Consider the following 26,705-nt stretch of genomic DNA (forward strand, 5'->3'; position numbering starts at 1 on the left):
GGCTGTTTAGAAGAGCAGCCTCTTAAGAAGTCTGAAATCAGTGTCGAACAATGTTCAAGGCTGGTGGAGTAAACCATCACGGTTGAATCTCAAGTCTTTATTTAAACACATAGTTCAACACAAGGACAAACTGTTCTAAACCGGTTCCCCACACACTTCCCCCCCAAAAAAGCATTAGTGAAGATTTGGCAGAAAGAAGCTCATCTGTCAATACATTTTAGAACAATTCCAGGAGATGATGTGAGCCAAGCACTTAAGAAAAGACCCGAGATTGAACCCAAGTTTCCCAGCAGGTCAACACGTCAAAACCTCCATAATACATCCGAGACGATACAAGCCAGAATGTCAGACCGGCTTGGCTAGGCATTTTCGTACACGTTGATTAAATGACTAAAGAGAAATATTTTGCTTTTATGATATGAGCACCTTAGCAAAGGCTTTAAAAAATATACAATGTGTATAAAACATTTAATGAAACTGCAGCGCCAGACAGAAAATCCTCTTTCAAGGATCCAGTCCAGAGATTGCCTCTCGTCAAATCTCAATTTTTAAAGCCCACTATAGTTGAATATTTAACACCTTTTGACAGAATTTGTTTTACAAGCATCTGTGTTGGTTACAAAAACAAACAAAAAAAATGAAGGTCATCAAATCTTTAAAGACACCAGTTTTATTGCACATCTATGCAGACAGTGCTTGTAAATGGCCTTTTGTACTCGTCGTCTTGGAGGATGTCTTCCACGGCTACTGATCGTCTTGGAAGATTTCCAGCCTGCGGGGGCCGTACAGAAGAACGTACGCTATATGCCAGTCCCCCCCGCCGGACAGCCGCAGGATGTCCTCGGGGGTCACCAGGCTCACCTTGTCGTCGTCAAACTTCACCCACTCATCTGAGGCAGAGAGCACAGGAAACATTGAAGGTCCCCTATTACACTGTTTTTCATCAACATATTATAGGCCTCAGATATATACAAAACATGTCTCTGAAGTGTTTGGCTCCAAACACCAAACAGACCGTGCATTGTAGCATCCCATAAACCCCTGTTTCAGCCCTGTTTCAAAAGGAGGAGATTCAGGTGATAAGGTGGGGGTGTGGGCGGGGTACCTTGGTTGGTTATTGGCTAATGGTTACACAAGCCAAACAATCGTTATGACCATCAAGTGGCCAAAATCTGATCAGCTCACTTTCAGACAGGTTTTTATATAGAGAGAATCTTTTCTCCTGAAACTTTCAGAATCTCTAGACAGAGGGGACACATGTTGATGTATGAAAGACATGAAAAACGTGGATTTTGCATAAGAGGTGACCTTTAAGTTCCTCAACATCTGCCTAGCGTCCTCTAGGCTTTTATGACTTGTGACTGATCTAAGTCACGTATATATACTGAACGTGGTGCAGTGTGAAACAGCCCCGCTCACCTTCTTTCCTCTTGACCCAGCCCAGGTAGTGGCCTGAGGAGCTGGAGCGGCCCTGGTGTGTGAGCACAGCCTGCAGGTCGTAGTAGCCGCTGTTGTTGGAGCCCAGGTCTGCGGGAGAAACAGCAGCGTGTCACAACTCATCCAACCGTGGATAATCATTGACACAAACAGACCTTAAATAAAGCGACATTACAGATGGATAACAGCGTTTGATGCAACAAAATGTAGCAGGGATTTCAGCACTTTTAGAGATGTGACATTTCATTTTGGTAAATTCAAAGTTTTCAGTAAATTAAGAATCACTATCTGCCTTTTTGACAACATATTTTTTGCTGATTCTTGGCAGCAATACCGGATTTTTCAGACGGCTAAAAGCAATTTCTCTTTATGGTGTTAAAAAAGTGCCTATTTAGCCGTTTACATTTGATAGAGAAACCCATATTGATTAAGGGATTCTTATTCTTTAGCATCCCTGCCAGAACATAATATAATATTAATAATACATGTTATTTATATAGTGCTTTTCATGGTGCTCAAAGCGCTTAATATATATATATAGAAATTGTATTCATTGGGATAAACCCCTTGAGATGCACCATCTCGTTTTCAAGGGGGTCCCGAGATATATATGCATATATATGCTGATATATGCTGATATATGCTACCCTAGTCCTTGATGACACACACCGTTCCCCTTTATGCTGATATTGTCTACAGAACATCATGGTAAGATTCCTTTGGGCATTTCACCCTTACGGCCCCTACACACGGTGGCGTGCGTTGCCGCTTCAACGCTTCTGCCCATTCACTTTGAATGGGGTGATGTCACGATTCGCCGAACTGCATTGTGGGAGCAAAGCGTAGCTTCCATCGCGGTGCTCGCTGCAAAAGTAGAGCAATGTTCTACTTTTGACGCCTTGACGGACGCGTCAGCCAATCGAATCATATGCCAGTACAAGCTCTAGCCAATCAAACCGCGTGCTTGTGTGTCTGGGGCGGGAGATTCGTGTGATTGGTTGTTAGTCGAGTTTCAGCCCCCCCCACCGGCAAGCGACAACGCACGCCGCCGTGTGTAGGGGCCGTTAGAGTGTAAAGACATACCATCAGGGAAGGAGAAGGGCTCATATTTCACTTTTTCTGCAACTCCATCCGGTTTCTTCACCACCTAATGTACAAAACAAAATGGTGTGTAAATCTCCAGAACTGGCATTACAAGATATGATCATGTGGGAGCTTTCATGCTACCAAGCTGAGCATTAAAGGAGGAGAGGATTAACTAAGAGAAGTTGCTATAGATGTGCTCTACCTCTTTCTGCGCATTCTCTAGCTTCTTGTCCTCGACCACCTTGAACTTTGACCTGATGGGAAGCATTTTCTCCTGGACCTCGGCGGTGCACAGCTCGTAGACATCCAACATGAGCGGGAACTTGACATCCTTCAATAAGACAACGTTTTTCTTTCTTTAGACTTTGCATTCCATTCTAGTTAACAGTCCCCGTTTCAGATAAGCAAGTAATACTAATAGTGACGGCTCAATACAGACCTTAAGCACTTTAGCATTGACGGACTCCTTCTCTTTGTAGAAAAACCGCACCATTTGAACAGTCAAGTAGGCAGGGAGACGGCTGAGTTTCGACTAGGCGGAGAGGTAGGAAACATTTCAGAATGTAAACATACACTAACATCGAGTTTGTAGATAAAGAGTAGACATTACCACTTCTGTTAATGGCCAAGAAACGTAAAGGAAAAAGAAACACTTACAGATTTTATATACATGGCATTTCTTTCCAAGGATGGAGACATTTTTGTGATTTCTTCCTGCAGTCTCTGAAAAGAGAAAAAGGCAGAAAACTGAATAAAATCCTCGAGAAACAAAGATAATCACCCTCCAGTTGTCTTATGTATTTTATTTAGTTATTTGACTGTGAACAGTTAGTAAGGTAGCCATGGTCACATGACTCGCTAGACTCTTGAACAAAACGTTGTGCTCCCCTGTTTCGATGCATTTTAAAAAGCGTAAAGCTGCCTGTTTCGTAACGTACCAGTCTTAGTCCTGTTGCAAGGTATTTGACTTCTTGGTTGATGAAGCAGCTGAGCTGGAGCTGGTTTTCCTTGCCTTTGATTGGCTCCTCGTCCTCAGCCTCTGTGCATTTCATACTGAACACGGGGGTTAAGAAAAAGCCAAGAGGAGTAGTGTCACAGCAGGGAGACATTTCTTGGGTCTTACTTTAACTATGACATTGCACATCGCTGTTAATGACCAAACCTTCCAGTCAAACTATACCGAACAAGGACTAACATAAAAAAAAAGTGATCAACGGAGGCAGCTTCAAGGATACGAGGTTTCGAATTCTACGCCGAAGTACTGGTCAATGAGGTTCTTCTTTGTGGAGGCAGAGGCAGCTGCGCTCTCAGACTCGGTCTAAATGTTTAAAGACAAAAGTGGAACATGTTATCCAAATAACGCCTTCAGCGCACAGGCTAAAGAAAAAAAGAGAAATACTTTACCTCCATGGGAGTCTCGGGCTCTAGTGGCTCCAACTTCTGCTGAAGCACTCTCATCATCTGCAGCCAGCACTCGTTGGCATCCTGAGAGAACAAAACAAAGTTGATTCAAAGAAAGATGCAGGTACAGGATTTGATGCATGGCTGAATGAATGCGAGTGATAGTTAGTGTGGTGACGTTTCTCACCTGCTGGAGGTACTGTCCCTGGTCCCCCTTCTCAGCGAACTGTGGAAAGGCCATGTGAAGGAACTGCAGCAAAATGATGGGTGGCAGGCTGGAGGAGGTCTTCTCCATGGTCTCATACAAGTCACGAAGGGCTGAGGGTGAAACAATAAGCAAGGCAAGTTTATTTATATAGCACTTTTCAAACCAAGGCAATTCAAAGTGCTTTACAAAAAATGAAAGACATTAAGAAAACGGCATTTAAAATCAGTCATTAAAAAGAAAAGCTAATAAAATAAACATTAAAAGAAAAAATACATGGATAAAAGTTACAGTGCAGTCTAAGATATGAATAGTTCAATTAAAAGCAGCGACAAAAAGAAAAGTCTTCAGCCTGGATTTAAAAGTAGTAAGAGTTGCAGCGGACCTGCAGGTTATAATACTAAGATATTAGCGTTAAAACCATTAGTTGCCATGATTTCACAGGGTTAAAAATGCACTATGCCTCATACCTGCCGTGATGTATTGGGATGGGGCACTTGCTCCTGAAGATCGCAGAGCACCTGCGTACCTACAGGGAGAGAGGTTTCAGCAGGAGCCACAAAACAACCCCAAGGGATAGGAAACGCCGGCTTTGAAGCATTCATTATATATGAAATGAGGCTCGACCCACCTCCTAAGTGCAGTTTTGAGCTCTGGCACAGAGCGCAGGCACTGCACTGTGGCATTCATGTAGCAGGTGTTGCCCAGGTTTGTCAGCCCACAGGGCAACTCCAACTACAAATAACAAAGACGGATGAGTTCCTCTACATTGTTATGAATGTAAAATACAATTTACAAAACATAAAAAAACAAAAGGGATCTGTCTTCGGTTTGGTTTTAAACCAAAGCTGGCATCGTCACAGAAAATGTTTTCTGTGAACAAGCAGGACTTTGCTATGAGGAACTGAGCATTAACAAAGATGTGAATCTGATTTCCCAATATGTGCATATTAGTGTGTATTTAATATATAACATTGTCTACTTGGTAAACATCACATGGGGTAAGCATGTTTAACTGGCAGGGTCGGTGCGCAAAACACCAATCACCATATTTGTTTTTAGGCTGGTAATTTTGAGGCTTACTCACCGCTGAGGCCAGCTGCTCCTCAGTCATGTCTTCTACAAACATGGGCCGGACAGCGGGCTCCTCAGGGAGGGCTTCTGCTGAGCCCATCATCAGGAGGGTCATTCCCTACAAAAAGTAGAAACACACAGAAATAAATGACCTATTTGTTAAAAAAGCATTTAGTAGTATAGGTCTGTGAACTTAGAATTGCTTGTAATATGCAATGAAACAGATCAAAATACTCACATTTTTAAGTTTAATGTTTCCCCATTCATCATCCTAGAATAAAACGAAGCATTGGTTAGCTTATTAATAACAGTTAAAAGAATACATCTTTTACATTTCCCTGGTGTGAAAAAGAATGAATGAAAATAATTAAAACAATAACGTATCAGTATATCTTAATACTTTCCAACTTGGCTACCCTGATGGCACACAGCCTTCTTCGCACAAGGTTTCCTTTAATGCTCAGTTTGTTGTGGCTCTCATTTGTTGAACAGCTGAGCATTATAGTGTTCAACAAACACAAATGGCAGTAAAGTTACTATTTTCACCCTATAATAAAACACATTTGATGTTCATGTGAACATTTACAATGGTAGGGATCGTCTGTACTTTGTAATAGTTTTGAAAAACAATGTGATGTCTAGAATACACTGGCTTAAAAGGATATACTTGTAAGTAGGACCAATTGTTGAATGTTTTTTATGGAATTTCTAAACAAGAAAAAAGTGGAATATTCCCTAATCCTTCAACAAAAGACAACCTGCAGCACACATTTTCTTCACATGCACCACAGAACCAGAGGACTGTTGTTGTTGTTGTTGTTGTTGTTAGTACCTTCAGAGTGCCTCCCTTCACCATGACCTTCTGTCTGTCGGGCTGAACTCCTGACAGGGCAAAGAGCTGAGCCTTGAAGACCATGGGAGGTTCCTCTGTGTTCAGCTCTACTGCATCAAACTTCTCTTTGCCCCATTTCACATTTACTAAACAAAAGACAAGGGATAGTACACAAGCATACGTTAGACTGTCAGTGTAAGTGTTAGGTTAATACCATTACTTTGTCAATCTGCTGCCATGTATGACACAGCATCTAGTTAGCAACAGTAACGGTTAAACTGCTACATGGAACCAGATAGCTGCAGCCCAACTGAGCTAAAAGCACAAAGTGAAAGCATACATATAACGCCGCTTGGCTGACAGTCCACTTAAATAAAACTGTTGATCAGCCATTTTAGAAATCCAAATACGATTGATATCATGTTAAAATTGTAAACTCTAAACGCTTTGTTTGTCTCCAAGAAGCTGCAACTGCAGTGAAGGGTTTCTAAAGTGTACAATCATGATTCGGCTAGCTTGGTTAGCGAGGCAAGACGTGTTTTTGTACATTGTAAAATCCGTGTTGTGAAATCAAAAGGCGGCGTTACAGTTCGTAAACATACCAGATTATAACTTAAGGTTGTGCCGAGATACAATGTCTTTAAATAACTTGTTAAACTACCTTACTTTACTGTTACCTGGCTAACATAGCTAGCATTAGCTGGCACTTAGCAACAGTAGCTGCTTTTTGGTTTGTCAGATGTCAGTTAGCAGTTCCGGCTAAACAAACTCATACTGTAAACTCCACATACAAAGGGCGTTAGCAGCGTTACACCTTTGTATGTCCCCCTGTCTTTAAATACTTTATGAATAATAATAAAATCTCCAGTAGTGGCCTAACAAGATTGAAAGACTGCCTGCTAGCGTTAGCATGCTAACTGCATATCATGCTAACACTAGCAAAGTTAGCATGCTAAATGTGTTTACTGCACTAAAACACGTGTAAGAGTGCATGTTTATCCAGTATTTTCCAGTGGCAACGAATATGTTGTATTCATCCATTATCCTACCTGTATACACCGGCATATTTGGCAACCTTTTACTTCCTCAACCCTTTGTTTTTTCCTGTTTCGATCCACCGGGGCACGAATGAAGAGTTGGCTAGATCTCAGTCTGAACTTCATTCAAACAGAATGACGCTGCAACAACACGCTGGGAATTTATCGATGCGTGCTGTAATCTACTAGCAATCCTGCCGATTGCAATGCTCCCAGACTACACACACCCAGATCAATCAGGCATATTAATAACAGTCTTTATGGGAAGGCTATTGTAAGTGAGGTTTGCTCAGTCCTAAGTATTCCTAGCAGGTGATCCCCTGCATTATATAAAAACTCACCTGAGTTTGTTTATCCCTGTTATTGATGCTCCATGGATGGATGAATGGAGGGCACACATCGATTCATAACATTTCCGTGTAGTGTGTGGGTATATGTAGTGAAAACTACTATAATGAATGATAAAGATATGTTTATTGACATATCCATCAGTGCGGACTTCAATGCAATTAACCATGCAAATTATCCAAGACAAGAATAGATCATAGTTCCAGTGCTTTTTTTTTAACTGAACACAAAGTTACAAATAAAAAGATTGCGGAGGTATTCCATAATCCTTATGTCTCTCATTATATACACTGTAGGGGGTTTGCATTAACGGGACATTACCGTGTTAGAGAAACAACATGTAATTGTTAACAAGGACAATCAATGACACGCTCGCTTCAGATACGCCATCCCGAAATTTGTCTTATGATATGAACTGATTCTAGGGACTCTGTTTTGACACGCCAACTCTATTGCAAAGTGTCCGTAAAGAGGAAATCTAATATATTTTATATATTCAAACCAGAGAAAATATGTTCCAATAAAACCACACATGTGGCAATTTTTTAAAAAACTAAATGATGGAAGAGTTGAGATTTGTCTTGTTACGGAGGAAAAAAAGAAAAACAGATATGGCAGTAAAATCAATATCCAAACGTTAAGGCACTAGGTGGGCCAAATGCTACACCTGTTTAGTCTACAAATAATTTACAATTCAAACAGTGCAGTTTTACATTTGTTAACTTAATGTTTTCCTTTTGAACCATGTATCTATGAATCAATGTAAGGCAATACATTACAAAAAAAAAACAATACGAGAAAAAATGACAATGTACCAAATAAACAGAAAAAATCAATGAAGTTTTAAGACTCCTATATGCCATTACAATGGAATATTCCTTATGGCTTGGAGCAATAAAAATAATTATAATAATAAAAATAATGCATAGATTTAAATGATGATCTTGCATGCTCCTCACTCAATACTCAAAACATCTAATACTTTATGTCCCAATGTCCAAAACCTGATAAGTGACTTGCAGAGTGATACGAATAAAGGCAAAAAGGCCAGAGATATGACAAGAAGGCATCTGTCTTTTTTTGTTTGTTCCTGAAAACAGAAGTATGCTTGCATTAGCTTGAGAATATGTCGTGTGAAGGGGGGAAAAAAATTACAAAATAGATATTCATTATCCACCCTTAAGACACAAGCACTCACTGCAGATCTGCAATCCCTGTATGACGGTACCTTAAACTGAACACATACTTGCAAAACCCCCATTAACCTTCCCATTTCCATTACAACTGTCATATAACATTAAACACAGTATGTCTCCATGACATGAGTCCCTCTATCGCTCCACTGTCCATCTTTATTTCAAGACGAGTGTGCCATCTTCTGGTAGAAATGGAGAGCTGCAAGTTTGTTGAGTTGACTGACGTCTCTTCTGTATGTGGAAAGGTGATGGAGGTGGGTATCAGGCCTCTTATTGTCCATGATGCCTTGCGTCTGACATGTGTTGCAATCTTCCAGCGCTGGATATTTATCGATATACATTTTCTTTTTTAATGAATTTTCTATGTAATTCAGGAATCCCAGTTGTTTTCTTTTGAGGATGAGGAAGGAGGGAAAGTTTAGAGTCCAGAAAAAAATCCAAAGGGTTCAGATGGTTAGCTGAAACAAAACAAAAACATAGACAGGTGTCCAGTAAAAGAGCGACATTATATTTGCCTTGGTTAGTATCCCAATCTAAGTCAACATACACTGCAACACCGTTATCACCATTGCATCATGTTCAACAGGTAATGTAAAAACCCTTAACGTGGATCATTCTCAGGAAGAGTTGTATAGTAAGTCTATGAGTTAGTTACTGAACCCGACAAAACGTTAGTGCCAATTAGAAAAAACCCAAGTGTCTACTGGAAAGAGCCCAGGAGTCAACCAAGCAAGCAAGCAACCAACCAGGAAGTGTCTCGTGTTAGAAACACCCAGTTACACAATTAATAAATAGACGGGTTTTAAAGCTGTAGAGAAAAATCTAAAAATCAACACTTTGTGAAGAAGTTCCTGTCAACAAGTGCTGGATGTTGTGTCTGCTGCTTGGAGGCTGGACTGCGCTCTGCTACAACACAGGAGACAAACAGCAGGTCACGCGACTGACTTGACCACATCTCAGCCCACCAGAAGGGAACTAATGAGACTTCTGACGGCAGCACACCCTCACTTACTGCCTCCAACAACAGTACAGTGCCTTATTGTCTCTCAAAAGCCTAAACATTGGTCACAATTTGTTCAAGTTACCTCAGCTTTCCTGTATTGCTTTTAGGGTTCTTGCGGAAGGACTGGTTTGGTCCAGAGCGAGTGGACATGGTACGAGGTGAGGCTCTTGAAAATGTGGATGGTGGGGTCTTGGGAATCTTCTTTCCAAGGTGGCCAATCCATTTCTTCTGCTCATCCTGGGTCAGGGCCAGCAGGAGCATGTCCCGGGCAGAGGTCACATCGTAGTGTACTGCAGGGGAGAGCACAGGGTGATGCAGAGTCAGTTCGGGCAAATACGACCTCTGAACTACCCCCCATTACAAGGAGGGTCTCTAAGATATATAAAAATAGCTAGTTTTGCCTAAACCCCCAGAGATTCAGTGATCTATAAAATACGAGTGACTACTTGTTTAAGCTCTTCTTCATGGTATTTCATTGTACTGTATTCATTTACAACCAAATAAATGTTACTTACAATTAAGAACAGGAAGTCAAATATACATAACATATAATGTGCAATTACTGTTACAATTGTGGTAGTGTTATGTAATATCAAACGTTTTTTGTGGAGGTTTTGGATTCTAGGAGCACAATAGAGTTTATTTAGTGCGTCCCCGTTTTGTTATTCCTGTGCTATAGGATTAATATGTACGCCTGTGACACAATACACACCCCTGTCGTTGGTTGCCGTATGTAAACATAACATAACTTTTGTTTATTTACAAGAAGCCGGGGGACATTCTGCAAGTAACCCATTTAGCCACATTTCACTTTCCAAAGTCATTGGGGAAATCACAAATGCTTTTACGAAAGAACCTTGAAACATTGAGTTTATGTGAGCTTGTCTTCTCGAAAAACAGCCTACAGCGCCAAGATTGTACCTTTGCAAGGAGCAATAACGTCCTCCTTTTTGTCGAGGTGGTCTTTGTGGCACTTGACGTGGCAGCGGCGACACTCCAGGGCCGGAGGCGGCTTGAAGACGTGCCACAGAGGCTTGGAGCACGCCTCACAGTTGGAAGGGAAGTGATACAGCGTGGGGATGAACTCGTGGCCTTTGTGTGGGAGACAGTTGGTCTTGTCGCCCTGTGGGACTGTCTCCATGTCCGCCTCCTTCCTGCACTCTCCCTCATTGGCATACAGAATCTGAAACGAGACAGAGTACTTCAAAGGAATCTGACAAGACAGACATTTCTGAGGCATAGCAAAGGCTTCTGTGAACATTTTAAAGCAGACTGCAAATTTGAGGATTTAGATAAATCTCCAGCATCCAACCTGGAATATTCTTGGAATTTCTTCTGTCTCGGCTCGGTACACGTCTCCTTGTGTGACTGGTCTCACGTGGAACAGTTTGCTGCACAAGGAGTAACAAAAGGAGTCATTTCATACCCGAAAAACGACTTCTGGAGGATAATTGCTTTTCATGCAGCATAAAATGAAGGAGGACAAAATAAATACTTACTCGATATCTAGTACCATTGAGGGATTGGACTGTTCCTTATCCTGCTCATCATTGTAGAACAGAATCTTCTTGCTGCTCACCACCACATACTGGAAATATTTAAGAGGACAATGAGAGGAAGACGGATATTGCCCTCAAGGGGTTTGCAGCATTCTTAACACTCCGCGACATACTTCTACACAATGCAGGTGCGCAGAGGAAAGGCCAAATAAAACACAACATACCTGCTTCTTCCAGCCGTAACGCTTGATATTAGCACGGTTCGGAATGGACAGCCAACCCTCCAATCTGGATTCTGAAAAAGCAGCCCGGATGAAACAAAACTTTAAAATGTATGCAGTTGATTGAATGTACTTTGGAAAAAAGGCCATGCGGTGGTTAAATCCAAACTCAACTGGAGAAAAAATGACAAAATCCATTATTGTTTCAGAACAGCAGGTGTCAATGTAACTGCTCTGGAGTAGGTGATTAGAGTTTAGATATCCCATGATGCTAATACACACCCCCCATGCAGGAGGAAGACATAAACGTCCCTGCTACAGTTAGCAAAGCATGGAAGATTTAATTATTACGTTGAAGCTTTAAGCAGGAATAAGTGCTTATTAACACTCAATGACCTTAATCACTCACTCCTTTAACAGAAACAACCATGTGCAATGCAGGTTTTTAAACATTTCAAATGACACATTTCAAATGCATGCTGCTGAAAGCAACACAAGTTAAATGGGACGAGTGAACTAAGAGGGGCTTCTCTAATAAATGTGGCACTGTGAGGGAGGTCTTTGTGTCCAAACGAGCAGTACTTCTAGGTGAACATGCCGAAAAACACGAGTGTCAAGTCTTTCGAAGCACACAGCCCTATGAGGAGCTTAAGAGCCTTTTCCGTTTTAAGACGTGTTTTGAATGGTGCTGAGAGTAAGGCGGTAAACCTCACAAGGGGCGTAGTTTAGTAACATGGTAACCTCTGATGTGGTTACTTTACCGTTGGTGCTGACATTGTGACATTTAGCAACCTCACGGCCAGCATCTTTGCTTGACATCCCCTTGAAAAAGGCCTTCTAGATGATGTTGGTCAGACTAGGGCTGCACGATATTGGAAAAAACTGACATTGCGATTTTTTTCTTACCCTGCGATATATATTGCGATATGAAAACATACAGGAATTGAAGAAAAGACTGTTATTTTTCCCGCAAACCATCCTTTTTTGAACTTTAATGCTATACAATTGGTATTTTTTTAACTATATTTAACCGAATGAAGGATTTTAGTCACGGACGTCTGGATCTTAAGTTATCAGAGCAACAAGCTGAGCTCGCTCGGTTAGCAGCACCGAACTGCTCTGGAGAAACACATGAAACTACTTTATTCAGTGTTTTTACCTTTAATCACCTGGTCCGTTTGCTTTGGAGGTTTGATTGTGATTGGTGGTTTGCTGTGCATGCAGAGCCTACATGTCACTCACTCAAGTACCCCTGACATGAGAGCCGCGCAAGTTTGCCTTTTGTAGCAAGCAGCAAAATAATTGTAACATGACGTGTTTGAGTTGATTTGCCTACTTAATATCGCAAGTCCTAAAAAAAACATTTAAAAAAAAAAAACATTGCACGTCCACGCGATGTGAATATCGCGATTATCGTCACGACACGATATATCGTGCAGCCCTAGGTCAGACTGTTTTTGACAATTGGGACGGATATGTTCCAAACTACTCCATCAGGCTTCTTTCAAAAGTCTTGTTGAGTTCCCCTTAATATCACCTCTGATAAAAGAATACTTTAATAAAAGATATCAGGGGCAAAAAGACACACAACAGCTGCAGCACAGGCCAGGCAAGAGGGGCTTGTCCACTCAGTTACTCACAGAGGACAAAGGAATAGACGTTACAAAGATAAGTAGAGAACCGACTGGACATGAGGGAAATAAAGAGAGAATGATTTAACCACAGGCACCATCATACTGTATATGAAAACAGACCGACAACAACGCATATTTGTGAACAACATGTGTTAGAGGAGTGACTTGTGAACAATTGTTAATCATCATACAGCAGTGAGTATTGAAGAGAAACTAAACGTGAAAGACTTCCTCATCTTTGTGAACCAAAAACCACAGTCTGTTGATCTGACTCAATACGAACATAACCAGTCAAATTCACACCCACGTTACGTTGAAGGTAAAGTAGCCGTTTCAGTTTTTCATATTACACTCTTTTAGGAACATTGTAGCACCTATTGTAACCAAAACCAGGCAAGTCAGACGTTGTAGAAATCTACGCCTATTTGAAAACATGTTACCACAAGGAAATGGTGGATGCACATTATCTACCCAATACATCTCGGATGATGCTAATCAAAATGTGATATTTAAAAACAAGAGGGCCTCTGTTGCTTTCGTCCTAATGACTCATGAAGTTGGTGGGTGACTTTTTGCAGTCCAACTGAAACAGTAAACAAACACCAACATTTTAAAGCTCCATTAAACTCATTTAATTGTTTAGATTTGTATCACTAAGACTTGATTCCCAGACCACACCAATGCCTCGAAAGATATGAAAAAACGTTATTTAGACTTAATAGCGGCTGAGGATTCCTGCATCTAGGACTTGACTTTCTGATGTGAAGTAACATTGGCAGCAGCAGCATCATCATCCAGTCTGTGGTGACCCTACCTGCGAGGTTGCTGTCCGTCTCATCCGTCTGCAGGCTGGTGACGCTCGAGTTGTCCATGCGCAGCTGCAGGTCGTTCAGTTTCTCCCGGAGCTGCTCGATGTCGCTCTCCTTGCTGTCCAGCTGCATTTGAAGCTCGTTGCGATACGTGCACTCCTCTGTCAGTTGCTGTTGGTATCAAAGCCATGAGATTGAGGTTTATGATAGAGTCTCTTTTTATCTTACTGGACCAGGGGTGTCCAAACTACGGCCCAGGGGCAAAAGCGGCCCGCAGGCCATTTTGAATCGGCCCTCAGCTAATTAAAAAAGAATAATGAAATGTGGCCCACAAATGAAACATGTGCTTGTATTTCTTAAATATATATGTAAAAATATATTACACAGTATTCATGTGTTAATTATTCCATTTCCAAATAAATGCAGTTAATTAAAGTAGAAAACATTTTCCAACAAATCTAAGATGATAAGAAAAAATCCCAACAACTTGTTTACATAACAGGCTTGAAATGTACCCTTCATATTTCCTCTTATTAAAACATTACATGTCACTTGTTCGACGCGTTTGATCCAAAGCGACTTACATACTCAATACTGTGGGCAATCCCCACAGGAGCAATTTGGGGTGAAGTGTCTCAGGGACACAAGGACATGCTGACTGCAGTGGGGTTTGAACCATGGACGTATAATAAGAACTGGATACAGCGTCGGAGGCGGGGTCTCGTTCTTTCCTATGAGAGCCGCTCATTGGCGCATGAAGGCAAAATGGCCCAACTTTTGAGAGAGCGAAACGTCAGATTACCCATCATGCCTAGCTGTCAGAGCAGAAGAACCCGTATGTGCGCTCACAGAGCATGCGCCCCTTAAGCCCCGCCCCCCGAGCTCCCACTCTCGGCTCAGTAGAATGAATGGAGACGGAACATAAATCTAGATTCGGCTTTTCGTGTTTTTTACAACTTTAAGGACCGAATGATTCTAATAAAGGCTATAAAATAGTTAATACTGGGTAGTTTATTTAGTTTAAAAAAAAAAGTATCCGCTGATTTACAGTCGTCTCTTTCCCAATGTTAGTCAATGGGGAAAAGTCTTTCTGGGCCCGGGGACGTCACGGACTGATACGGAAATTGTAGTACCGCCGTTTGGACACAACGAATATTTTCATCAGAGTCCGGCACACTTCCTGGGGGCTTGGTTTGAACCTGTGCTCCCCTGATCCGAACACCAACGCACTAGGCCACTGCGCCACACGCCTCCGTATTATAACAAAATATTGCTAACAAAATTAATGAAACCCTATGGAGAGCTGTCATGTAGGCTGTTTTTTTCTTAAAGCATTCTCAAGTATCAAGTATAATTTACTTACATTTGATTGATTTGCTAACTCATAACTTAACTGATAAGGCAATATACCTCACCTCTATCGAGTGGCCCAGCCCTTCGTACGTTCTTCTGTATGTGGCCCTCGGAGAAAAACATTTGGACACCCCTGTACTGGACTATTGTATACTGACACTCGTTGACTTACCGCCTGCATCTCGCCCAACTCCTTCTGGTACTTGATGGCCATGTGGTTGAACTTCTCCTTCTCCTGGTTCAGATCCAGCTGAAGCTTGCGGTTCTCCTTCTCCTTCTTCCGCAGGTCGGCCGTGCTGCCCTTCTTCTTGTGGTCCAGCTTCATGTCCTTGCGGTTCATGATCTCGGCGAGCTTGTTCACCGCCTTTATATTGAAGTGGGTAGATAGAGGGAAAGCATCAGCCACCACTCCCCACTCGCGTTACTGGTGTGTACAACTGAGTGAAAAGGCCGCGTGTTTACCTGCGTCTTCAGTGTGCGCTCTGTGTTCAGGACCTTCTCATAGTTGGCCTTGATTGTATTTGCAATCTCTTCCTTCTGAGCTTCATACTCTGTCGAGAAAGAGAGACTCGTTTATCAAGGTTATCATAATGCAACAAGAAATGTGAAGATATACAAAGTTAGGGACAGTACCTTCATTCTGAGTGCCAAGCTTCTCACTTAAGTCAGACTTCTCTTTGCTGAGGATCTCCACATCTTTGGTCAGAGTTTTATTGGAGTCCTCAAGCTGCAGGGAAAAGTCCATATGATCACTTGTTCAGGTGAGGATTGAGACAATAAATGAAGATAATATGTATTGTGCAGGGAAATACAAAAAATGTTGGATTTGCTTACCCGTGTAACAGTAGACTCCTTCTCCCCTACCTCCTGCTTATGTCTACTTGTGGCCTTCTTGTTCTCCTGGCTGAGCTCAAAGTACTGCTCCTCCTGCAGAGCCCGGGCGAGCTGCTCTGACTCGGCCTTGGTCACCGTCAGATCCAGCTGGGCGGACAGGGAGTCCCTTTGTACGGAAAATAAACAAGTTTGATGTGTTAAAAAAACAAAGAAAACAAATAAGCATGCCTTTCTGAGCGGCTGGTTATCTTAACACCCTGATAAACGCTCTTAACAATGTGTAAAACTGATATTTGGGAGGCAACATCAATAAAGTGATGGCCTTGAGGCATTCTGTGAATATAATTGCGTCTCTTACCTTTCACTGCACAGCTCCTGCACCTTTTTATGAGTGTCTTGTACCTGCCGGTTCCTTTCCTCAATCTCCTCTTTTAGCTCCTTGACCTGAGTTTTGTAAAGCGTCTGAGGGAGGACAAGCGGTTTAGTCGTCGGCTTTCACATTTCAAAAAGAGGACACGGACATCTGGGAAGCGTATATACTTACAGAAAAATACTGTTCGGCCTCAAGCTGGTCCTGAAGTTCCCTCATCTGTCCCTCATTGCCTCTGTATTGTCTGTTAAAACATCAACCAAATACATTCAGTACTTTCATTTCTTCAATCCAGCACATGTTTACTCGGGTACAACCGGCAGCAGCAGCCAGAAGATTAGCATCTGAGCGTGGCGCTGGACTTTAAAGCCTAATCCTTTATTGTAACAGATTTGGCATAGTCACACTCTAAGCTGGAATAATAGCGCTTATTTGCAAATAGAGGCAATTGCAGGTCAAATCAGGCCTTGACTCCCAAAGAGCATTACTGGCCATTGTAGCAACAGAGCACATTAGAGCACATTAGATCTCCTGGATGGAGCTACTGCCAGTTTATTTCAGAGTAACAGGAAGTGGCGGAATCGAGGAAGCTAACCTAAATGATGATCATTTCGTATTTACATGGAGACACAATGCTTTGTTGTTAGTGCATTGACAGCACTTGCTACATTTAATGGAAGACAAAACAAGTCATACATTTTATAAATCGATTTTTTTAGATTGTAGTGCCGGACGAACTCACTTGGTCAGCTGTGCCAGTTGGAACTCCAGCGAGCGTTTGCTCTCCATCGCCGTGTTGAGTTCCTGTTTGACCTGTTTCTCTGAACACCGCAGCCGGTCCACTTCCTGCGAGCGGCTCTTCAGGTCGTTCTGAGACTGGACTCGCTTGCTCGACTCCTGTTCTCCCTGTATCCACAGATTCTTCACCTGGGGAAGGACGACACGCGAGAGGTTAGATATCACTGATACCAATCACAGGGACTAGCACAGTCAAAGGGATTCCTCACCTCATCTTCCAGCCTTTCTTTTTGCTTCATCAGCTGCTCCATCTTCTGCACGGACTGCTTGAGGTCAAACTCCAACATTGAGCACTGCTTCTCCACCTCCACTATCCGGCTCTCCGCTCGCATCCTCGCTCCATTCTCCTCAGACATCTTCGACTGAACAGCTGGAGGAGCGAGGTGACAGAAAAAACAGTCATTTCCTTTTGCTGACAGAATATCAACATCTGAAGTCCATCTTTCTGGTACGTCTACATTCTAACATTGATCTTGTATTTATAATAACTAAATGGAGGAATACAGGTGCGGAAAGAGCAAGAACAAAATGTGTTGTGGTCCTTTATCCACGTCTGAACAACAGTAGACCTAATGTAACATAACAAAATCAGATTTTAGGTAGCTTTTGATCACCATTTTGATTTAATTCTCTATTACCAAAGGGCAGGGTATGAGCTGTACTTGTTTCAAATGAATTGTTTCCAGTACATTTCAGTGTGTTTTTGGCGCTTTCAACTCTTGTAGATTAAACAAACGTCTTTAAAACTCGTTAAAATCTTCTTCATGAACATCTGTAACACTGACATAAACGATCCTTAATTACAAGAAGAGATTTAATAGAAGACATTTGCCTTTCCCAGCATGTACAAGTACGTTTTACTGACAGAGGATCATTCTATTTCTAAAACGTTAGATTTGTAAAAAGGAACTGTCCTGACATGCTGGCAGGTTAACACTCCTTGAATTCCTCCCACCCAAACATCCCCTGCAGGTGAGTCAGACCAGAACGATGGAACAGGAAGAGGAAGGGGAAGTCGGGAAGAAGCTGATTCAAATATACGAGCGAGAGAAGTGCAAGTAGGATCAAGAAAAAGGCAAATAGAAAGAAGAACAGTGGAGCGGGGCATGCTCCGACACATGTCATACCGTTGGTGGCGGCTGATTTGGCCTCTTCGATAGACTCATATTTGTCGGTGAGCTGTGCCCGCGTCACCCGGTGCTCCAGCTGCTCCTGCTCCAGACGCTGCTGCAGGGTCTTCAGTTTGTAGTTCAGGTCTATCTCCAGGTTGTTCTTTTCCTGTGAAGATGGCCAGCAACATGAAGGCAAGCTAAAACACACAACTGACATTTTTTTTTTTTTGTATCTAATTAACGATGCACAAAATAATAGCAATTTCTACATTTCACAGGTTGAAAGGACATGTGTATTTTGCACATTATCCCTTCTTGTGTGTACCTTCTCCAGGTTGTTGCTCCTCTCCTGGGCCTGTTTGCGTTCTGACTCCACTTTAGTGAGGCTGTACTTCAAGTGTTTGTTGTCCTCTTGCAGCCCTGCCATCCTCGCTGAGAACAGATAATAAAGACATGTCACTTTCACTGTATTTATCATATGAAGCTGTGGGAACACTCTTCTTAGATATGTAATGCCTTCACAGGGTCTATGCGGGAATCCTGAAGTCAAATGTAATTCCTTTTTCAAACATTTTAAGACCTCATCGCCACTTCGAGTTGTAACATTGGCGACACTTTACCTCACATTGACTATATACAGTATTGATTGTCCTTCCTCCTTATCTTCCAACCATTTGGACGCAAACTTGCATTTCCCCATAACGCTGTTGCTTAACAACCGGCGTAAACGGACCTTCGCACGCTATCAAGCAGTGAGCGTGCGACGTCCTGTTCAGATGACGTCAAATCCAACGGGATGCCATCAATAAACTCAACAGAATCACACTACACACCTACGCCATGATTACATTCAGGCAGACCGTAGAATACAACCTCTTTGGACAATTTATATACTTATTGAAAACAAGCTACAAAATGTAATACCTTGAAAAATGCCGTTTAATACTTTTTAATAGCCTTAATTTTCGCTAATTTAATTCATCAACTTTTAATACTTTTTAAGGCCTCGCAGGAAAGATACTTTGATGCCTGTTTTACCCTTTGAATTCCATGAATTACAGAAGCTTGTTTCTATTAAAAGATAGCATGCTCACGGTGACAGACAGTGATTTGGCTGCTGTGGGCGCTGTCAGTGCTTGGGCACGTCTAACTCATCAGTGGGACTGAGGGATAGCTTCTATTACGTGGCAATTCTACAGCTAAGAGATTACAATTCTAAAAGTGATTTTAAAGCCCACTTAAAAAATACTACAATTCTGCCCTGTTTTGTCTTGAGTCTTAGCTCGTAGGTGCTTTCTACCGTCTTTGAACTCTGTGACAAACATCAAACCAGATTGTTGTGCTGGATTTGCATTCATCATCGTTTGTGTGTCAGTGGGTCACCTTGCAGCTCCATGAGCTCCTCAGATCCCAGGCTGTAGTTCCTCCTCTCTGAGTCCAGGTTGCTCTGAAGCAGCAGGAGCTCCTTCTCCAGCTGGGCCTTCTCCCCGTCCACGGCGCGGCTCCTCTCCTGCAGCTCCCGGTTCAAGCCCTCCAGCTGGCTCATGGACTTGGCCATCTCCGTGTGGCTCTTCCTCAGTCTCGCTGCCGTGTCTGACTCTGCACGCAGGAGGTCATTGGCCTCTTCCATCTGTCAATCACAAAGGAGAGGAGGGGGAAGGGAAATGAGGTTTGATGCATTGCCCTCCACTAGACTGACGTTGTTTTTGCGTGCATGTGTGTGAAGAATACATGATTCTGCAGCTGTGTGATCTTGTCATTTGAGGCCTGAGAGTTCTGGCTGATCTTCCTCATATCTTCAAGCTGCTCCTTCAAAGATGACACTAGAAACAAATCAGATATTAATTAGACAGAGCTTCATATAAGCTCCTATTTCAACCCTTAAGTAATGTCCTCTAAAAACACAAATCTAACTAAAAACCATTCACAGCATTTACAGTCTTTAACTCTAACAGTGTATTGCAAATCTACTTGGTGTTGTTTTTGCGGCAAATCAATAAGAAAGTTAGACGGACATGAGCGTGATTTAACATTTAAATAGATGCGTAGACAGCAGTGAGCAATAGGAAGGTCACTCCAGGATTAGGGCTGAACGATTAATCGTTTTTTTCTTCTTTCTTTTGTGTCAGTCATCCACACCAATCAGAAGTGCTGTGCTCCACATGTACCAGCCATTGTTAACCAATCAGAAGTGGCCCATGATAGAAGGTGATAGACAGATTGATCCAATCACCTGCCAAGTGCTTTTGAAACCATCTGAGTCAGGTTAGTAATGCTCCATCTCATGTTTCTATTACAGGGTGAATCTTAAACTGAAGCTTGACTTTAAAGCAACCCAACGGAAGTTTCACGTAAGTTTAGTTATTTCACTCGTAGCTCGGGCTGCTAGAGACGGGAGCACGTTGATGCGACCTTCCAAGCCGGAGATATGGCCGCATTTTACAATAAACTTCCGTTGGGTCGCTTAAAAACCAAATCGCAAATCGAATCACAATATCTGTCAGAAAATCGCAATTACATTATATCCCCAAATCGTGCAGCCCTAGCCAGGATACCAGCAATTATTAAGGTGGAATATGTCTTGACCAGATCAGGGCATTCATCAAAAGTATGTTCATAACCAGCTGCTTCCGTGCTCCACTCTCCAATTATACTTTAATTGCAGTGTCTGGATCATGCATCGGCAGCAGCTCATCACATTTACCCTCATTCTCCAGATTGCGTCTCTTCTCTGCATCCTGGTCAGCTTTTCTTTGGTACTCTGTGAATCTGTGCTGCAGCATGATCTTGTCCTTCTCCAGCAGAGACACGCCGGCCTCGGCACTTTTCCTCTGGTTCGCCTGTGGCAAGGAACAGAACAGCTGTGACGTGGCTGTGATGGGAAAAACCATCTTCAATCTAGCCCCTGACTTGAAACAGAATGTCTAAAATGTTGTCTATCGTCAAACTTTCTGAATTTTTCAACCAAGACCAAAGCTGTCGATGCTTCTTTTTATCGATATAGTTATGGATATCTATAAGAAGAGTGTTGAGAAAATGGTCAGCATTTAACCTCTTCATCCAGTTCTTTTATTATCTTCTCGATCTTGGTGCTCGATGTCCTGTGGAGAACAGAGATAAAAAGTGAATACATTGAAAAGTCTGGTTTACTATTTAAAAGCAATCAAGAATACTCATGCTAACACTTGCAACCAAAGGCCAGAGAACACATATGTCATAAAACTTATTTGTGGCCCTTTCTACATTTGAAAATATCCAAATTTGACTAGAAAACAATGAAATTACTTTTTTCTTAGAAGTAAATATGAATATGTTTTTCCTAAACCTCCGATCTGTGCTTTTTGACAGATCGGAGGACCAAAGAATTTGCATCATGCCTGTGCTTTGACTATACAAGTGTCTATTTGTATCTTTATGAATGAAAGTCCTGTTCTGTACCTGCATTTCTGCTCCAACTCATCCTTCAGCTGCATCTCACTGTGGAGCTGCTCCTCCAGCTGGAAGATCCTCTTCTGCAGGCCCTCCAGCTACAACACACAATAAACAACCTTAAAGGGGGCCTAACATGCAAAATGCACTTTTTGATCTCTTTTATACATCAACATGTGTCCCCGGTGCGTCGGGGAACTCACGCAGCGTCAGACAATAAAACCCTCTCTCTTTTCCTCCGTACCCAAATCTCTAAAGACGGGGGTACAACGTCCGATATGACGTAATATCGGAAATGTTGACCCACGGCACTATCAGAAAGTTGCTATCAGAAACAATGCCCAACTGTTTTGGACGTAATATGGTCGGTGTTTACATTAGCATCGCTAGCACTCAAAGCTAACCTGTACTGGAGAGCATGTGTGTGAAGAAGCAGGAAATAAAAAAGGAACTCACCTTGTGGTGTAACCGGCAAGAGAGAAAGCCTTTGAGCTCCATACTGTTTCAGAAATAATCCTTGATAATCCATGATATGGCGTTTCATCACCGCAGTATTTAGTTTAGACAGTAGCTGCCGGGTCCCGCATGAGCTCCGCCCTCTCCTTTTTTGTTATCAATTTCCTTTTTTTTTTAAGCTTTATACCCAAAATCAGCACTTTTGAAACAGGAAGTGAAATAGAGGGATATGAGGCATGGCTAGAATGGGTGATCTGTTTGGTATTTTGAGCAAAACACTTCATAGACATGTTTTTTATATATCCGAGACCTATGCTATTGCCTAAAAATAGCATGATAGGTGCACTTTAAAACGTCATGTATACAGACAGTGCAGATACCTGAAGTAAAGAAACGGTTTAGAAATAGGCAGATATTCTATGATTTAAAGCTCCTTAAAGTTGTGCTCTACTACTTACATGACTCTTGTCTTCTTTTGTGAGGCTGTTACGTTTGTCAACGGTCTTTGCGTTGGCAGGAGAGGTTCTCATAAGGCTGGAAACAAAACACATTTCATTATTGAAGAAATGTTTACAACAGTGATACTTAAATTCCTCCTAAAAACGACATCTACCTATAAACAGAAGAAATAGGTATCGCTGTTGTAAAAGGAGCTAAGCAAGGAGTTTGTACATCCGTGACATTCTCTCCAAAATAAGGTATTCAAACAATGTCGACTATGACCAATTGATTTCCACCATGCAAACAGAGAGTGCGCCCTATGGGCTGCTCCTGAAGTCACGAGTCATATTAACACGTGGAGTACTAACTGAAAAATGTATAATCAGAGCTTAAAAAAATCCTACATCCACATATAATGTTAGGGCCATTTAGTGATGCAAGAATCCTAACAGTTCGGCACTAAACATGTGTGGCACACTCACTGCTGACTGCTGTAGTAAGTGAAGCCTACGAAGGGCAGCTGGTTGCCCGCGAAGGCCTTTGGTGTGGGGAAGGTCTCCTCCTCCCCCCGGTCCTCCTCTATATCATCAAAGTTACTGGTGTCAACGTCGCTGCTCAGCTCAGGCACTACTGGGGCAGCCGCTACACAGGGCACGAGAAGATGGAATATTAGTTAAGATACAGAATATGAACCATTCATTATGGCAAATTATTCAGTGTGTGTTAAAGGCACAGTCAATGATACAAAAAGAATGTAAATAACAAGTTTCAGGATGTCTTTTAATACAGCGAGTAATAGAGAAAAAAAATGATGTTTTCTGAGTTTCTTTAGATCAATAAAGACGGCGGGAAAATAAGATCCTTCATGTTTTTCACTGTAAAGGCTAATCAAACAGTAATAGGTTAACCCAAATCACATAAGAATTTGACATCTTTTTAACATTTGCAGTATATTAAAAGGCATGTTAAGCCTACGTCCCTTCCAGATAGATAAGAGACAGTGAGCAAGTGTTTCTCTTGTCAGAGCAGAGGTTTTTTTCTGGAGCGCAGATCTCTTTAAAACAAAGGAAACCAGCGAGCTAGCAGAGATGTTCAGCCAGTGGAACGACAGCGGTGGCCCACAGCAAAGTGCTGACTTCAGCCTCGTGAAGTATTACAAATAAAGCCAATAAAGAACCGACCATAGCTCCTGGATTCAGCGCTACATCTCTTTCTGCTGCAGCGTCAACACTGGTGCATTGACATGTTGCATTGGACTGCTTCCCCCCTGTTGGCCTCAAAAAACGCTGTGCTGCCAATTATTCCTCTGAGCAGGAATCACGTTTAGTCTTGGAGAGGATACTGAATGAATGGCTCGTCTACAAGAATTTCCTGCAACTGTCCGTAGTAGGTCAAATGGAAAACATGATGGCTGGCTTCGTGATTGCGGTAACAGTGAGCAGACTGCCAAATAATATGGGAGGTGTAATGTGCATTGTGAACAGTAAACAAGGCTCCTACTGTCTCTGATGTTCTCCCATGTCCACTGGTCGTTCTTGAAGAAAGGATGCCTCTTGATTTCATCGACACCATTTCGGCCAAGTCGAATTTCCCTGTGGGGAACATACTTTTATTATTAACAGTACATTATTTCACAATACCGATAGCATTTCTTTAATATCTCTATGCAAAGAAGCACATTTTACAAGTTATTATGTTGACGTCACTGAAGATTCTTTCCAGAGTGTTCTCTAAGCCAGGAAACAATCGATGGCTAAACAAGGAAAGGGTTATAATGATAAGAGCCCACTTCAAGTGGCACCTCAAGTGCTTAGTATGCCACTATCTAACCTGTCAGTCAGGAAAGCACAGATGAGATTCTTGGCGTCGTTAGAGATGTCGCTGTCGTCGGGGAAGGTCAGGGCATTCTTGTGGTTCATAATTTTGCTGTAGGTCCCCACCAGGGAGTCTGCATAGAAAGGAGTGTCGCCTGTGCACAAGAAAAAAGAGCACTCGATTACGCATGTGCCCACAGTAAGAACAAGCTGCAGAGAACACACGAAAAGTGCACAGGAAAGCTTCACTGTGGTGTTTTATAAAAGAGAGAAAAGTAACAATGCTCCAGAGGCTTTGAACACAAACTTCAGATTTATGACAGGTATAATAACATTAAAGTGAACTATTAGAGGAAATACTTTATCAAAAACTCACCGACAAGCATTTCGTACAGGAACACCCCCACTGACCACCAGTCACACTCTCTGCCATAACAGCCATCTCCCCCTTGAGATTTCAGTACCTCTGGCGAAATGTAGTCTGGAGTTCCCACTGCTGTGTCGCATCGTACCATACCATCCTAAAGGGGACACATATTTGGGAAAATATCACAATTTTATCCTTATAATAATAAATTCCTTGAAGTACTGTCGGAGCCCTGCATTTTTCATACACATAATTAGGGATGGGTACCGAGCCCCGGTATTAAACGGGCCCCGGGGCTGAATTATTAAAGACCGTGGTACCGTTAAACTCGGACGTTATCGGTCTTTTTATCGGTACTGGAGACATGTAAAAAATATATGTTGTATGTATTGTTGCTACACAAACATTATATTGCAGTTTTAGTGTCGCCAACTCCGTTTCTAATATGCAAAAAGACTGCAAAATGATTATTTTTAGTATTTTCGATCTTTCCAATCCAGGCGAGAGATCTCTCTCCCCCGCCTGTGTGCGAGGGGGCGGGGCAGTTTACACACACGTAGCTGCTAAATGCAGCAACACACACTGCGGAGATGGTGGAGAGAACGCGCTCCGAGGTGTGGTTAAACTTTACCCGTCTCGATGTGGAAAATGCTCGTTACCAAAAGCGCAATAAGAGTTTAGCATGTAAGGGCGGTAACACGAGCAATTTGTCTAAACATTTATCAAAAGTGCTCCACATTCAGACGGAGGAATGCACCGGGTTCGACTGTCTTTCTAGTAGCCCTGTAGCCCCATCCACGAGTAACGTTTCCACGTCTGGTGTTATGTATGCTAGCAGCAACACACAGAGTTAACTATATTATACAAACATGGGTTAATGATTAGAGGTAACTGAGTTACTCTTTATTTTGTTAAAGTTTCAGCTATTCTGTCATCAGATTATTTAATACGATTTGTTAAAGCATTGTTTCTTTTGATGTGAAATATTATTTATTTAATTTAAATAAAAAGCAATGTTAGTTTTGTTCACAATTTGTTTAATAGTTTACCTTGTTTTTTTCTCCAAAAGAACTGATAAGAGTACCGTTAAAAGACCGGACCGATAAGCGGTATCGATAAAAGTAGTAGTACCGTTAAAACCTTAACGATACCCATCCCTACACATAATAAACTGCAAAACAACTTAAAATCTCAACGTTATAGGACTTGTCATGCCTGTGGTGTAAAAACATTTGGTGATGAAAATTAAAAGTGATACCTTGTTCATTTTCATGCAGGTCCCGAAGTCGGCCAGTTTTAGGTGGCCTGCTTTGTCTAGCAACATGTTATCAGGCTTTACGTCCCTGAGAAGGCAAGAATACAGCGATATCAAACACATGCAACACACAAACAATGCAGCTAACTCAAGCATGTAACCAGAAAATACATTTAAGAGAAGAGTTAAAGCTCTCCTCATCAGAAGTGTCTGAAGGTGCTTCAGAGCTCTGTGGGGATACATCAGATGTAATGAGGTAGGAAGGACGCTGGGACCCGAGAAAGCATGGGTTTTTTCACAACTTTCCTACACTTTAAACTCATTTGAAAATACTAGACAGCAATTGGATAAAAACTGTCATGGTGAGAATGTTCCACCATCGCTGCTGTGCACAGAGCTTAGTGTGTGGAACTATATCAAGTAGCATTCTTATAAATGGAAAACACATTTCTTTTTGATGGCCGTCATCTATTGAAATTGAATCATAAAAATGTGCTGCTGTCAAGCACACGGATGTATTACCCTACTACTCAAAGATATCAAAAACCTAGAGCCAGCATCATGGGACTGCGCTGATAGACAGTTTGAATCTCATACAGATCATTGCTGAAAGGTCACAACATAAATGAGACAACACTGACAACAAGTGCAACTCATTTAAACTGAGATACAGATAGACAAGCTGCGTGTGTAG

General features: G+C 42.0%; 2 protein-coding genes across 3 annotated transcripts in view; both read right to left on the reverse strand.

Annotated features, from left to right (window-relative positions):
* Positions 1–82: 82 nt before the first annotated feature.
* usp14 (ubiquitin specific peptidase 14 (tRNA-guanine transglycosylase)) lies at positions 83–7,256 on the reverse strand. Its single transcript, XM_034105023.2, has 16 exons — positions 7,085–7,256; positions 6,036–6,181; positions 5,442–5,474; positions 5,217–5,321; positions 4,761–4,864; positions 4,600–4,658; positions 4,112–4,242; positions 3,928–4,008; positions 3,759–3,841; positions 3,462–3,576; positions 3,181–3,246; positions 2,963–3,055; positions 2,726–2,854; positions 2,521–2,584; positions 1,420–1,527; positions 83–890 (listed from the first exon to the last, which is right to left on the reverse strand). Exons 1-16 carry the CDS (start codon positions 7,098–7,100, stop codon positions 745–747), a joined length of 1,479 nt encoding a protein of 492 aa, XP_033960914.1. The 5' UTR covers positions 7,101–7,256; the 3' UTR covers positions 83–744.
* Positions 7,257–7,529: 273 nt separating this feature from the next.
* rock1 (Rho-associated, coiled-coil containing protein kinase 1) overlaps positions 7,530–26,705 on the reverse strand; it is a 35,651-nt gene continuing 16,475 nt past the window's right edge. Inside the window, exons 6-33 of one of the 2 annotated variants that reach the window (XM_034103970.2) lie at positions 26,015–26,099; positions 24,766–24,910; positions 24,406–24,544; positions 24,076–24,167; positions 23,058–23,217; positions 22,593–22,668; positions 21,688–21,776; positions 21,302–21,350; positions 20,954–21,089; positions 19,981–20,072; positions 19,633–19,879; positions 18,575–18,681; positions 18,265–18,415; positions 17,347–17,507; positions 17,082–17,266; positions 16,514–16,583; positions 16,328–16,431; positions 15,970–16,135; positions 15,769–15,862; positions 15,598–15,686; positions 15,308–15,499; positions 13,788–13,953; positions 11,343–11,413; positions 11,119–11,207; positions 10,932–11,010; positions 10,541–10,802; positions 9,702–9,909; positions 7,530–9,074 (exon numbers count right to left, since the gene is read on the reverse strand). In XM_034103970.2, coding sequence (XP_033959861.1) covers positions 9,071–9,074; positions 9,702–9,909; positions 10,541–10,802; positions 10,932–11,010; positions 11,119–11,207; positions 11,343–11,413; positions 13,788–13,953; positions 15,308–15,499; positions 15,598–15,686; positions 15,769–15,862; positions 15,970–16,135; positions 16,328–16,431; positions 16,514–16,583; positions 17,082–17,266; positions 17,347–17,507; positions 18,265–18,415; positions 18,575–18,681; positions 19,633–19,879; positions 19,981–20,072; positions 20,954–21,089; positions 21,302–21,350; positions 21,688–21,776; positions 22,593–22,668; positions 23,058–23,217; positions 24,076–24,167; positions 24,406–24,544; positions 24,766–24,910; positions 26,015–26,099 — 3,508 coding nt within the window. In that variant the 3' untranslated portion in view covers positions 7,530–9,070. The other variant, XM_034103969.2, reaches the window with a different exon arrangement.

The sequence above is a fragment of the Pseudochaenichthys georgianus genome, chromosome 17, assembly GCF_902827115.2.
Source record: "Pseudochaenichthys georgianus chromosome 17, fPseGeo1.2, whole genome shotgun sequence".
NCBI lineage: Eukaryota > Metazoa > Chordata > Actinopteri > Perciformes > Channichthyidae > Pseudochaenichthys > Pseudochaenichthys georgianus.